This window comes from Schistocerca americana, chromosome 8, assembly GCF_021461395.2.
Source record: "Schistocerca americana isolate TAMUIC-IGC-003095 chromosome 8, iqSchAmer2.1, whole genome shotgun sequence".
Lineage (NCBI taxonomy): Eukaryota > Metazoa > Arthropoda > Insecta > Orthoptera > Acrididae > Schistocerca > Schistocerca americana.
This window is the reverse complement of record NC_060126.1, coordinates 514,494,993-514,509,745: the sequence shown is the minus strand read 5'-3', so window position 1 is coordinate 514,509,745 and position 14,753 is coordinate 514,494,993. Positions and strand designations below refer to the sequence as shown.

General features: G+C 38.4%; 1 protein-coding gene across 2 annotated transcripts in view; it reads left to right on the top strand.

Annotated features, from left to right (window-relative positions):
- Positions 1–14,753, top strand: part of LOC124545981 (protein strawberry notch) — a 265,254-nt gene that overhangs the window by 224,613 nt on the left and 25,888 nt on the right. For both annotated transcript variants that reach the window (XM_047124945.1, XM_047124946.1), the window contains 3 exons: positions 5,232–5,357; positions 5,438–5,559; positions 7,282–7,475. In XM_047124945.1, the coding sequence (XP_046980901.1) occupies positions 5,232–5,357; positions 5,438–5,559; positions 7,282–7,475 (442 nt within the window). The remainder of the gene's footprint in view (positions 1–5,231; positions 5,358–5,437; positions 5,560–7,281; positions 7,476–14,753) is intronic.

Below are 14,753 nucleotides of genomic sequence, written 5' to 3'. Positions count from 1 at the left end.
TGGGAGAAGCCAAATGGCACGTACGGTGTAGCAGGTTCCTAGGTCCCTAGAATTATGCTGGAGGGCATGCTCCGCTACTGGGTATTGGGCATCTCCTAGGCAGACAGTTCGTCTGTGTCCGTTCATGCGCTCAGCCAGTTTAGTTGTTGTCATGCCGATGTAAAAGGCTGTGCAGTGCAGGCATGTCAGTTGATAAATGACATGTGTAGTTTCACACGTAGCCCTGCCTTGAATTGTGTATGTTTTACCAGTAGCGGGGCTGGAGTAGGTGGTTGTGGGGGGATGCATGGGGCAGGTTTTGCAGTGGGGTCGGTTACAGGGGTAGGAACCGCTGGGTAGAGAAGGTAGTCTGGGAATATTGTAGGGTTTAACAAGGATGTTACTGAGGTTAGGGGGGCGACGAAAGGCAACTCTGGGTGGTGTGGGGAGAATTTTGTCAAGGGATGATCTCATTTCAGGGGTTGACTTGAGAAAGTCATATCCCTGGCGGAGTAATTTGTTGACGTTTTCGAGGCCAGGATAATATTGGGTGACAAGGGGGATGCTTCTATGTGGTCTGGGGGCAGGAACGTTGTTGTTGGACGGGGAGGAATGTATTGCTTGGGAAATCTGTTTGTGGACAAGGTCTGCAGGATAGTTGCGGGAGAGGAAAGCACTGGTCAGGTTATTGGTGTAATTGTTGAGGGATTCGTCACTGGAGCAGATACATTTGCCACGAATACTTAGGCTGTAGGGAAGGGAGCGTTTGATGTGGAAAGGATGGCAGCTATCAAAGTGAAGGTACTGTTGTTTGTTTGTGGGTTTGATATGGGCAGAGGTGTGGATGTGAGTTTCAACAAGATGAAGGTCAACATCCAGGAAGGTGATTAAGTTAATTACCTGATATTGCAGTTGAGTGAGTGCCGAGTTCTTGTTGTAGGCGAAACTAATTAATTTTTTACGTTGTATCATACACCTGAAGTACTAATCTGTGGGCCTAATTTTTGCAGCTCATAAATAATGAAAATTGCTGTATTGTACAGTGTGTTAGACAATTTAATTCTATTTTGAAGCATGTAATGTGTGTTGCAATGTGCGATAAAAGCGGATGTTGCCTTCAGATAGTCAGAGAGGGGGTGGTATTTATAGACTGTGGGGAAAGGACAAATTAGGAGCAGGGTACCAGGTCACAAGTATTGTGAAGGCAAATGCTAGCCTGAGCCATGTGACAGAGGGTATAGGGAATTTGTGCAGAGATGTTAGCAAAGAGGATTGGTTATTGTAGTAAAGGGAGCAGGCAACAGCCACACTAAGAACAGTAATTACAGCATTAGGGGCAGCTTGGATGCAATAGGGATAGCAGCTACTTGCAGAAATGAGAGATTTATGGGGGTTCTGCAGCACTATGACCAGACCTGGGTTAACACTGCTGTGAGCAGTGCGTACGTGGAGATGAACAGGTTGCTGCTGACTGACATAAAATCTCATATGAGTGCAGTGACTGTTGCTGCAGTTTGAGAGGTGGGGTATACTAGGGAAGGCCTACACCTGAATAGGAGGGGGAAAGATAGGTTTGTTGAGCTTCTTACAAATAATATTGGGAGGGGGGGGGGGGGGGCATCATCACATAAAGCAAGATCCCTGTGGTTACTGGTGTCAGGGGGCAACATTTTTGGGTTAGAATTGGGATTCAGTCACCCTGTTTTGGAAGAAGTCAAAATAACAAAAAAGCCCCATGAAATGCTTAAGAAGAGTTTCTTGATTGTTTGGAAAATTTAGAGAGCTCTGAAATGAGAGAGAGCCTGTGCCTGTCTGAGTGCCACATAACCACCAGGTTAGATAAGTTACATATAAAAGATTACATTGTAGCAGCTTACTCATGCAGAACTAGTGTGGGAAAAGGAGGAGTTGGTACATACATTAAGAAAGAACACATGTTCAAAAATATTGAATCAAGTAGATTTTGTAGTGATTGTCACACAGAAGTTTGTGCTTGTCAATTAATTCTGAAAAATAGTTCACTTTCAATTGTGACTCTGTATAGATCCCCAATGGGAAATTTAAACTGTTTGCAAGGAATCTGGATTCCTTACTGTGCTGTACCGGCAGCTGTTAATAGCCTGTGGTGACGTCTGTGTAGATTTTCTAAAGGATTCTGATAGGAAAAATTATCTGGAAACCTTATTTGGATCCTACAATTTGATCTCCATAATTAACTTTACAACGTAAATGGATAAAGACGGTTGGACCGTAATTGACATTTTCTTTGGTGAAGCTCAAAGCAAGAAAATAATCGTTCACCCAGTAACAAATGCTCCCTCTGATCATGATATACAGTTAGGATGAATAACATAGTGCCTTGTAATATGGATACTCCTCAGTGGAAATCACTTAGAATAATAAATAACTCCGGAACAAATGTTTTCAAGAATTGTGTACAGTACATGAATTGGTTATTAAAAAATTGAGGAACATGTACATAAAGTGAGAAATCGATAATTTCGGCAACAGACTAAAGGCTGTGAGACCTGTTCAAAAAATTCTGGAACTTTGTCCACAAATCTTTTCTGCTTTTATCTTTTACTTATTGTGCATGGTCTCCTTCGAAATACTCTCTTCTACAATTGATGCACTGCTCCCAAAGCTGTTTCCACTTTCAGAAGTAGGCTTGATATGCCTCTTGCTGGATCACGTGATGCGCCATCTGCTAATTTTCTTTTATCTCGTCTGTCGTTGATGGTCTTCATCCTTTCAATGGGGTTTCTAATGGGTGATCCTAAAGCTTTTCACAGATTGCGATGCGAAGGTCTTTCTGGTCTTGACTTATGAGCCTTGGGATGAACTTGGCGGCAACACAATGCATTCCAAGATGCTGTGTCAGGATTTCGTGTTATGATCCAGCTGGAATGTTACATTCCGCTGCAATCTCTCATACAGTCAATCTTCGATTGGTATGCACTGTTTCATTCACATTCCTGACATGAGCGTTGTTTGCAGACTTCGAATGGAGGCCCTGAATGATGGTCATCTTCAACTTCTGTCTGGCCACTTCCGTTTGAACCATTTGTAACACCGAGTACGGCTTAAGCACTCATTATCGTAGGCTTCCTGCATCATTGGTATGTGTCTGTAAAGATTTTCTTGAGTTTCAGACAGAAGGTGCCCCTCTAACTCTTCATCTCGAAATTTGCAAACTCTACAACACAACGTTCTACTCAATACAGCACTGAAAAATAACTGACAGACATACAACAATGAAACTTCCGCCAGTACATATTAAACACAGACGTGTGTAAGGATGCCAACCACATTTCGCTCCAACACACCATTGGTGCGAAATTTCTAATGTTCCCAAATTTTTTGAACAGATCTCTTAAGTGGAATGTAGTGAAATGAGAGACAGGACATCCAGCCACAGAATAGGATAACATCACTTCTGAACTGAATGGAAGGACTATAAATGACGGGTCACAAGTAGCAAACATATTTAATAATCATTTCTTAGATATAGTAGAAAGCATAGGGAGTAACAGTTCAAGAGAAAAATCACAGCAGTATGTTGAAAAAGCAACTCTCATAAAATTCATTAAATGTATCATAAACTACTTTTTTCTGAAATTAAGAATATTATACATTCTCTCAAAAGTGAAAGCTCATCTTGTTTTGATGGTATTGCAGAAGAGTTGTTGTACTTAGAATGCCATTTACATGTTCTGTCACCAAATTTTACGAGCAATAATAAAATAGCGACTGTTGGTATTTTCTGTGACCTATCTAAAGCGTTAGATTGTGTGAATCAAAGTATTCTAACCAAAAGAATGTAGAAAGCTGTACTTATTAATTCAGCCAATATAGTCTAGGGACGTAATTCTGACGGGAGAAATCATGTAAGGGCTTCCCCAAGGCTCAGTCGGGGGCCACTGTTGTTTTCTCATACATGTAAACGATCTTCCATCTAACATACTAGCAGAATTAGTTCTTTGTGCAGATGACACTGGTATTGTAATCAGTCCAAGCATACACACAGAAACAGAAGAAATGGTAAACAGTGTTCTCAAAAGTACCATTGATGGTTTTCTGCAAATTGTCTCACCTGCAATTTTAAAAAGAGACAACATATTCAGTTCTGCACATCTAGGTGTGCTACAAACTGGAAAAAGCACATTTTGAAACTCCCGAAACAACTTAGTTCAGCCACATTTGCACTGAGAATCATTGCAAATCTTGGGGAGATGGAAATCTGTAATTTGATATATTTTGCATGTTTTTGTTCCATAATGTCATATGGAATAATGTTCTGGTGTAACTCATTTTTAAGAAAGAAACTCTTCATTGTGGAAAGAGGTGCTGTAAGAATAATATGTGATGCTCACTCACAATTATCTCATAGATATCTAGAGTTAGGTGTTTTGACTTCTGCTTCAGAGTTCATTTATTCCCTCATGATGTTTGTTGTAAATAATCCACTAAAGTTCAAAAGGAACAGTGAACTTCATAATTATAATACCAGAAAGAAAAAATGGCATTCATTATTTCACATTAAGGTTGTCTTTAGTACAAGAAGATGTGCACAATGCTGCAACTAAAATTATTGATATAAAGTGTCTGACAGACAGAAAAAGTAAAATGACAACCCCTTTTGTTCTGTAGAAGAATTTCTATTATTGTAATGTTGAAACAGTGGTGCATGGAAATTACTAACTCACATCTGTATATTGAAAACAAACAAACAAACAAATAACTAATTAATTAAAAAAAACTTGTAAGTGTCCAGCACGTAGCCATAGCACAAATTAATTTTTGTTGTGAATGTTCCACATCATTACAATATATCGTGCAGAATTATCTATGGAATGTGATAGTAGTTAACAGACAACTTATAAGCAGCTTGAATAATATTTCTCCAAATAGTGTAACATGAACATAACTTGCATTATGTCAAGTAATACCAGGTCTCATGTCATGCCTTATGTAAGAATCTATGAGAATTATCGATTTTGGGTTTCGGATGTTGTTTGGTTATTATTATATAGGCTGTAGCCTACATGAGAGAGAAAATCCAAATCTGAGTCTGTTCTTTGAACAACATAGCAGAATTAACTGATAAAACTTAGGTCTGAAATATATACAAGTATTTAAGATGAGCATTTGTTCGGGTTTCAGTGCTCTGTTGTAACAATAGTATCATGTTTAATGTGCACTCCACTTTTATATGTTGCATTTCATTCACATCCTGCTCTTTATCATTACAGATAAGGAACAATAAGCAGACGGCAATTTTGGCTGTTGCAGTAGGGACCCCTAAAGGAAAGAAGGAAAATGACAAGAAGGCAAAAGATCAATTCTACACCATTTACAGGCCCAATACTGGATTACAGGTATATTGTGGTCTGAAATAAATTAGAAACATTTTATTTGAAAAATTAACATAACTATTAATATGTACTTTCTGTGATAGCTGCGCCAAGAGACATTAGGGGAATTAGAGAAAAAGTACAAAAAGGTTTCTACGGATGATGCACAGTCCCACTGGACACAACAGTATGACGCCTCAGTCACTACGTGTTCCCATGCCTACTGGTGAGTGCCTGTTCTTTTTCAAAGCTGGAGCCTATTCACTTTTCAGCTATTTGCAAGTCTGTTTGCAGAATGATTAATTAGTACCTAACACTTTGAGACCTCATTCCAGATTTGCAGGATTACACTTGAAATCTAAATGGTGTTGTGTGGTATTCACATATGAAATAATTTTGCTGAAGATAAGTGTTAACTTTGTAATCAAGTGCTTTTATAGACTCCCACCTCAACAGCTGTAATGGTGCCAAATTTCTGGGAAAACTTGGTTAAGGTCATGTACATAAACTTGCCGGTTATGTTATGGTTGAAATCTTGCCAGCGCTTTCATTACCTATCATCGTGCCCTGAAATGACGGACATCGTACGCGAGATACTTGCCACCCCTCGTCAAGTGGTGTTCCGTCGCTCACCCAGCCTCGTGAACATCGTAGTCCATCCCCATGCCACTCCCAATCCCAACCCCTTGCCACAAGGATCATAGCCCTGTGGAAGACCCAGGTGCAAAACTTGCCCAATCCATCCACCCGGCACTTCCTATTCCAGTACTGTCACAGGTTTATCCTTCCCCACCAGGAGCTGGCTACCTGTGAAAGCAGCCATGTCATTTACCAGCTCTGCTGCAATCATTGCACAGCTTTTTATATTGGTACGACTTCCGACCAGCTGTCCACCAGGATGAAAGGCCACTGCCAAACTGTGGCCAAGAGCAAAACAGACCACCCTGTGGCAGAATATGCAGCTGAACATAACTCATTTGATTTTAATGGCTGCTTCACAACTCGAGCCTTCTGGGTCCTTCCCTCCACCACAGCTTTTCTGAACTGTGCGGATGGGAATTATCCTTACAACACATTCTCTGCTCCCGTAATTATCCCGGACTCAACCTACGGTAACATACTGTCTCCACACCCTCCATCCAACAGTTTCTACCCCCTCTGGCCTATCATCTCCTCCCCATTCTCATCTCCTACCCCGTTTATTTGCAGCTCTCTGCCGGTGCATCCTTCTGTCTTTTACTGCTCCTCTCCTTTTTTGTTCCTTTTTTTCCCCAAGTCCATGCCCCACAACCTCTTGATGCTGCGCTTGTTGGCAGTCTAACCCCTGCACACTCCACCAGACAGTGTTCGTCTCTCTCCCCACCCATACAGTACTATCCCTTCCCCTTCTCCTTCACCTTCCCCAACCCTCCAGATTGTTGCTTGCAGCCCATGTGATGTTGCATTCCAGTCAGAGATGGTGGGGTTGAAGGTCATGTGTACATGAGGTGTGCTTGCTTTGTGAGTGTATTTTAGTCGTGCGTCTCTGCAACTTGACGTGTCTTTTTTATAGTAAGAAGCAATTTGTCTTTTCATACAATGTTGATATTCCTACCTGGAGTTTCCATTGTTTAATCAAAGTGGTCAGTGTTTTTGACCTTAACTGAAGGGCTTACCCAATACGTTTCCCCCATAACTTTCACTTTAGTACAAAAGCTTTGTAACAAGCTGTGCATAATACAGCAAAGGAAAAAAAGGCACTGGCTATGTGAAAGGAATGAAAAATTGAAATGTTCTGCTTATATGATATCTCTCATGACTTTTAGGTAGCATTGCTGAAATTGTTCATAGTCTACTGTTATTTACTCTACCTGTTTTTTGACCTGGTTAAACCAGTGAACTTAGTAAGCAATTGGTTATTTAGTCTGACATTATTGAAGAACTAACCTTTCATTTGTGATTGTTTCAGGCGTGGAAACTGCAAAAATGTGACTCTCGGGTTAGACTGTGAAGTTGGCCTCCGAAGGCGTACCTACAATGTTCTGGCAGGCTCTGTACTGAGTGTGTGGACACGTGTTGAAAATGTATTGGCAGCGAAGTCTGGCCACAACAGCAAGATGCAGGTAGTACGGCTACGTACAGGTGAAGGAGTCAAGATTGTAGGTATGCATACACATTACTCTCTCTCTATCATATTCTTATAGATTTAAGTGTTTCTGAAAGTATTTGTATGGAGTGTAGCAATGTATGGAAGTGAAACATGGACAATAAATAGTTTGGACAAGAAGAGAATAGAAGCTTTCAAAATGTGGTGCTACAGAAGAATGCTGAAGATTAGATGGGTAGATCACATAACTAATGAGGAGATAGTGAATAGAATTGGGGAGGAGTTTGTGACACAGCTTGACAAGAAGAAGGGTCTGGTTGGTAGGACATGTTCTGAGGCATCAAGGGTTCACAAATTTAGCATTGGAGGGCAGCATTGAGGGTAAAAATCGTAGAGGGAGACCAAGAGATGAATACACTAAGCAGATTCAGAAGGATGTAGGTTGCAGTAAGTACTGGGAGATGAAGAAGCTTGCACAGGATAGGGTAGCATGGAGAGCTGCATCAAACCAGTCTCAGGACTGAAGACCACAACAACAACAACAACAACAACATATTCATGTAATGAAATACGAAATCATTTTCCCTTTCTGTTGCAGTGTAAATTATCAGTTCCAAAAATTAAACCTCCAGAAGCAAAGCTGGTCACAGCATCTTTGTGAGACAGGCTATGTTTATTCTTACAGACTTCTGGAAATTATTTTCGTGCCCATTTGCTAACCGTTGCCTGCTACATATTTGTTTACATTGCGTAGCTAAGACAATCCTTATTTTATGGTTTGCGAATATCTCTCTGCTTTGTGCTATTGTTTTCTTCTTTTTCCTCCACCTAATTCCATCTGTCACACACATCCTCTCTTCTCTAAGCTCACTTTTCTCTTAAGAAATCCATAGTTAGTTGATTTATTCATATTTTTCTTCAATTGCTGCTTTGGCTCACGACAGTGTGAAGAGTTCCACATCAGATTACTTCTGCAAGCATGCTTTTACTCTTCCAAAATTTTGACCCTCATTCCTTCTTGTTTACTGATAACACTCTCATGATCTTTGAAAGTGCTATCCATTACTCCATCAGTCTTCTATACTGTCTGAAGTCCAACAGTTCCATATCCACACTTAATTTGTCCTCTGTTTTTATTTCATTTGCTGTTCTTCACGTAACTTCACCTTCCACAACATTTTAGTCCTGCTTGCTCCTTAAATGTTTGTCTGGATTATGTCATCCATCTGTCTGTTACATGTTGCAGCAATAAGATAATCATTGTGTACAAAATTTATTGTTTTGCATGATATTCCTCTCCATGTCCAACTGCAGTTCTCGGCACCACTTTCATATCAGGAAGCCGTCAGCCATTTTCCTTCAGACCACCTCAGCGTGTGTCCATGGTCCTCAAACTCATAGACACACTGCCAGACCCTTGTCCTTGCTGAATTGCCCATGCTATGCTACAGAGTTACATTTTTCACCATCCTTATTTAAACAGTTGGTTTTGAGAGATTTTCAAATTTAAAAAAGAGGAATAGCTTCATGCTCATGGAACCAGAGACCAAAATATAAAAGAAGAAAAGTAGTGAAGTTCCATTAACCATCTGTGGACACCATTCTGTCATTCAGTCACTCAGCACACATCTTGTTCTGTGTTTCCATAAGAGCCTCTTCACAAGGCTGTGTATTTTTAGGTTGTAAAATTTGTATTTTATGTGCCTAAGATGGGCTCTTTCAGTACCTCATTTAAGCTATATGAAACCAAAAATAGGCCCAAAAAAGTATTATGCAGGAAAACTAAACATAATGTAAAATACAGTGTTGACACTTTGAATAGTGTTGTTCTTTAAAAACAAGGAAATGAAAATTGCGCAGTTGCACAACAAAGCAAACATTATACAACTTTACTGTTGAAACTGGTCACAAATATTTTTAGCTTTTCCAGGATAAAAGTACATCATGAAACACCTATAGCCATATGTTGAAATACGGGTAAGATGTAATTTAAAAAATGCCAGATAAACCAGTGATTTCATTCAAACCATAGTAGCCTTCACAGTAAATAACTAAAACCTATTCTAGGGTTTTCACAGAAAAACTATAGGCCTTATCAGGCGGTATTTATGTACGAAAAAATGAATGTTCTACATCAATGGATATGACAGGATGTACTCCACTTTCAATACATGTTGGACAGGAATGATGCAAATTGGGGACCTGGATTTTCTGTATGTACAAGAATGCTGCTGCACACAAGTCCTTCAGGCCAGTATTCTGTTAAACCTTTTGCATTTTTTCCCACACTTCACCTGGTGTTTCATTAATTTTCATTTTAACTTCCTGTGGCAAGGAAATGTCCTCATAGATACATCTTTCTAAGGCTTCTAATTTGGAAATAATTGTTGCTATAAATGTGTAGTTGGTTCTAATATAAGCCAAGACCTGTTGGGTTGAGGGAACTTTTTGAGTGATTGTTTTGTTGAAGTTACAGAGGTGTCCTCTGGTAGATATCAGTTACCTTCTGGACTGCTGGGAGATGTGTAGTGTAATATTCTGCTGCTGCTAAGCACATGCCCCAGTGGGTAACAACTGTTTCAGGTGGCAAGGAGACATCAGGAAGTTGTTCTTTGAATGCCTTTATCCTTGTAGTGCCTTAACAAAAACTTTCTTTTCCATGGAGATTAATGTACCTTACAAAATTCTTGCCTTCCTGACTCTGCTACACCCTTGATACCATGTGCTACACAAGTTACATGCAGAGTAGAATACAGGGTGTCCATAATTAAAGTTCCAAGTCCAAAACACTGAGAGACAAAACCATTGCTCAGAATGATGTCAAAGTTGAACAGCATATTATTAATGCAAGGGGAAATGATGCGGAGCCAAAAAAAGAAAATTTGACCAATAGATGGAACTGTAACCATCTTAACATAAATGGGGTCAGCTACCAATGGCAGATGAATTGCAACGCTATGGTTACAGTTTGAATTGCCTGTTACACCATCCGCACTGTTCATTGTGCACGACTGCACAAGTTCAGCAGTCTATAGTTGCGGTACTGTTAACCATCCCCAATGGCAAGGTCGTACCACATCGGAGGATACTGCAAGGAGCATGCCTTCAATTCAGTTACGTTCGTAATTGGAGGACTTACCATGGACCCTCTCTACTATGATGCGAAGTTATTTCCGTAAAGACACCATTATGGTGTGGCTGATGATGTAAAGTAATTTGTACAAATGATCATGATGTCACTTATATTGATGCTGTTGAATATCCGTTGTACATGTGGCTTCGTTGTCTAGGCGATGAAAGAGGTACGGGTTTTGACTATTACCAGACTACCGAAATCATGAAGCAGAATTCTGCGATTTTTTGTTTAGAAAAAACACACATTTTATTGTTAGAACTTTAAGCTCGAAAGTTATTTAGTAAATTTCACAATCTCAAATCACAAAAATAAAGTACCATGTGCATTGTGGACACCACACGTTTGTGAAGAAACACACATAAAAACAACAGCTCTCGACCGCAGCCAAAACACAAGTGGCCCAAATCACATTGTTGACCAGAGATCACAGTCATATCAAAAAAGAACTTACGATTTCTGTATCCATTATTGACACTGCATTTTTAAGTTACATGAAATATCAAATAGGATAAAGGATAATTCAGTGACAATAATAATATGAGTGACAAAATTGTACATATAAATAGGTCAAACTTTCAGAAATAATAAAAGTCGTAATTTAAATATACACTCTTTCAAATTTGCATTAATCGCAACACCTACCCTAACATCATATTAAGTGAATGCTTTTTGAAAACAACTTTAATTAGTGTATAATATCTCATAACAAAATGGGCTCTATTGGTCAGTTCCATTACAATAGCCCCCCAAGAATTTTGTAAGCTTGAACATGCAAACAAAATTCTGACACCAGAATAATGGAACTGCCAAGAATATGATTTTAAATACATTTAAATTTTTAATTGGACTGTTTTCTTTGAATTTTACTAACTTTCCGCCCATAGCAATTGGTATTACATGAGGTTTGACATTGAAATTGTGTTACACAAAGTGAAGGAAAACATCCAGTTGTTTATTTTAAGGTAAATGAAATACAAAAGAAGATTTTCGATTTTCACTTAGATGAGTGTATAATGTCGTAGCACTTCACATTAAACCGTTAAAAGGTAGTAACTTTTGACAATATGTTTGTTTTACTTTCTTTTGTTGACCACTTTACTCACTACTCACAGTAATGTGCCACATTGTCCATCCGCACTTTGCTGACCTCCCTTAATAGGTTTGTTTTCTGCTTGTATTGGAGCATGTCCATTTCCACAGCTTAGTCGTCTGTATTGCTTCGTTGATTATAATGCCATGTTATCTAAAAATAAAATACAAAGATCGCATTTTGGTTACATAATGTTTGTATCTAAGTACATGGTTTGGATACATTTTTATCGTTCTGGTAATGTTCATCTAGTGGGTGAAGTTTACAGGATCTGTCTGAGTAATACTACAAAGGTATGGACTGGTCTGAAAAGGATCCTATAACTAACAATAAATTCAATAAACTTGTAATACAAATGCATTAACATTTTGGGTGTAAAATGTCTTATCGCAAACTATAACACCTACCCCAAGGATAAACAAAAAATTAAATTGTTTTCAAAAGTAAAGCTAGTCAGTCTGTTACAAGAGTTCATATTCACAGTAAAAGTGCTAGAGTAGAGTCATGGTTGGTTGAAAGTATTAGGATAACATTTGTATATGAAATCAGAAAAGTATTACTGCCTATGCTTTGTAGTGTTTGAGAAACAAATATACAGTAATTCATGTTGTTTACTTAAAATGATTCTCCCCCTTGTTTAGTCGGACATTTCAACAACTTAGGTGTGTGGCAATTAAGAATCTTCCTTTAAGATAAAAAATTAAAAAACTGCTAATTGCTATGAGACAGATCTAGCACTGATTCGTGGTTTACATTTTAAATGATGTCTCAACGAGTGTGGTGTGAGAATGTTACACAAGCTAAAATTTCACAAATTATCAAATATCATAAAATTGAATAGACATATAGAAATATCAAAAACTAACGTGATGAGCATATTACACATAAAGAAAATAATTGCAAACACTTCATACAGAAAATACATTTTAAAGAACTAATCAACATTTTCAAGGACAAAAAACTAGATCATAAAATCAGTCGATTTTTATACACAGTATTTCATAATTTCCAGTGAAAAGCTTATGTTGAGTCACCTTTTAACTTTCTCAGAATTGTCTTTCCTCTTTTTTTTATACATTTTCAATGAAACGATATTCCTTAGCCCGAGAACTTTGCTGGATTTAGGATGCACTAACCGGTATGCATTACGGTTCATGACATCTTCAAAGTCCAGTACATGGTCGTACCATGTAGGATGTTTATGACTGCAATATGTATGACATAAACGACCAATCTTGCGCATATACCTCTCAGCTGGGTTTGACGACAGATTATACAGATATTTGAACATGTTTAATTCCTGATTTATCAATAAAGGCTTCCTAAACTTTTGCCAAAAACTGTGAACCATTATCAGACAAGATCACTTTTGATTTCCCGATGTTTGAGAAATAGTCTTCTTCAACTTTTGTAACTATCTCTTTACCTGTGACTTTCCTGACAGGATACAACCATGACAAAAATGTAACAGTGGCCACTCCTACTCCTTGGAAGAGGCCCATAGAAATCAACAGCGACTAAGTCTAGAGGTTGTGCAGGAGTAATGTTTTGCATTTCACCTTGATATTTTCTGTTACTTACTTTGACTCGTTGGCACTTGTCTCAAGTTGACAATTCTTTTCTAACTTTCTTGACCATATTGTAGAAGTATATATTTCGTTGTAATTTCTGCATACATTTTGGAATGCCATAATGACCATAGCTCTCATGTGTATACCTAATTAACCTCTCAGCTTCATCTTCAGGCCAGCATAGCTTCCAGTTGTCCGAGTGTTCATCAGTTGTCCTAAATAGAGTACCTTTAAACACCTTATAGTACTTGCCTAATTTTTCATAGTTCTTTTTCCCTAAACAGTTCTTTATTAATTTCCAATTTGTGTCATGGTTCTGGCTCCTCCTGGTAGCCTTGATAGAGCATCTGCAACCATGTTGTCAATGCCTTTAATATACTTAATTTCAAAGTTAAATTATTGTAAATACAATGCCCATCTTGTAAGCCTATTATGATAGAGCTTGCATTCGTGTAAATAGCTTAAGGCTTTATGATTGGAACACACTATTACCTTATGTCCTAGTAAATAGGTCCTGAATTTTGAAAATGACCACTGTATGGCTAATAACTCTTTCTCTGTGACTTTATAGTTTTTCTCATGCTTCAGTAACATTTTGCTTGCAAACGCAATTGTACAATGAATTACCTCCCCATTAACTTCTTTCTCTTGAAATAATTCAGCACCTAACCCATAATCACTATGTAAACAGAAAGGTAAATTGAAGTTTAGTCTGTGCAACAGGTTCTGGTTATTCAGTTCTTTTTTTATTTTGTCGAAAGCCTCTTGACAATCTTTACTCCATATCCAAACAGTGTCCTTTAATAAATTACTTTGACAGAGTCTGTTTAAGCTTTGTTTATTTACAAATTTTCTGTAGAATTCACATAGCCCTAAAATGATTTCAGTTTTTTTCTATTAAGGGGTATAGGAAACTCAGAAATAGCTTTAATTTTGTCTGGATCTGCCAAAATTCCTTTTTCTGTTACAAAATGTCCCAAAAATTTTAACTGAGGTACTGCAAATTTGCACTTTTCTAGTTTGTGTCATTCCTCCTCTTCTAAGTTTCTCAAATGCCTGTCTTAAAAGCCCAACACGTTTATTCCAATCTTGTCCAGTTACTAAAATGTCATCTACACAAATCACTAATTTGGATACAAGTTCCTGCCCAAGCACATGGTCTAAAGCTCTCATAAATTTGGCTACCAATGAGTTCAATCTGAAAGGGACTACATAATACTGATGGCAACAACCATTGTATAGAAAAGCGGTGTATTTCCTAGAGTCGGGTGTCAGGGGTACTTGGTGAAAGCCTGAGGTTAAGTCTAGACCTGACATTAATTTTATATCCTTGAACTTGTGCTACAGCTTATCGATGTCTTCAGGGTGGTCTGTTTCCCTGTATAAGATTTTATTTACAGGCTTGGAGTCAAGAACTATTCTGACTCCCCCATCTCTCTTTGACACAACTACTAATGGGTTCTTATAAGCGCTGATAATCCTTTCAGTAATGCCACATGCTTCCATCATATGTAATTCTTTCTCAACCACTGTACAT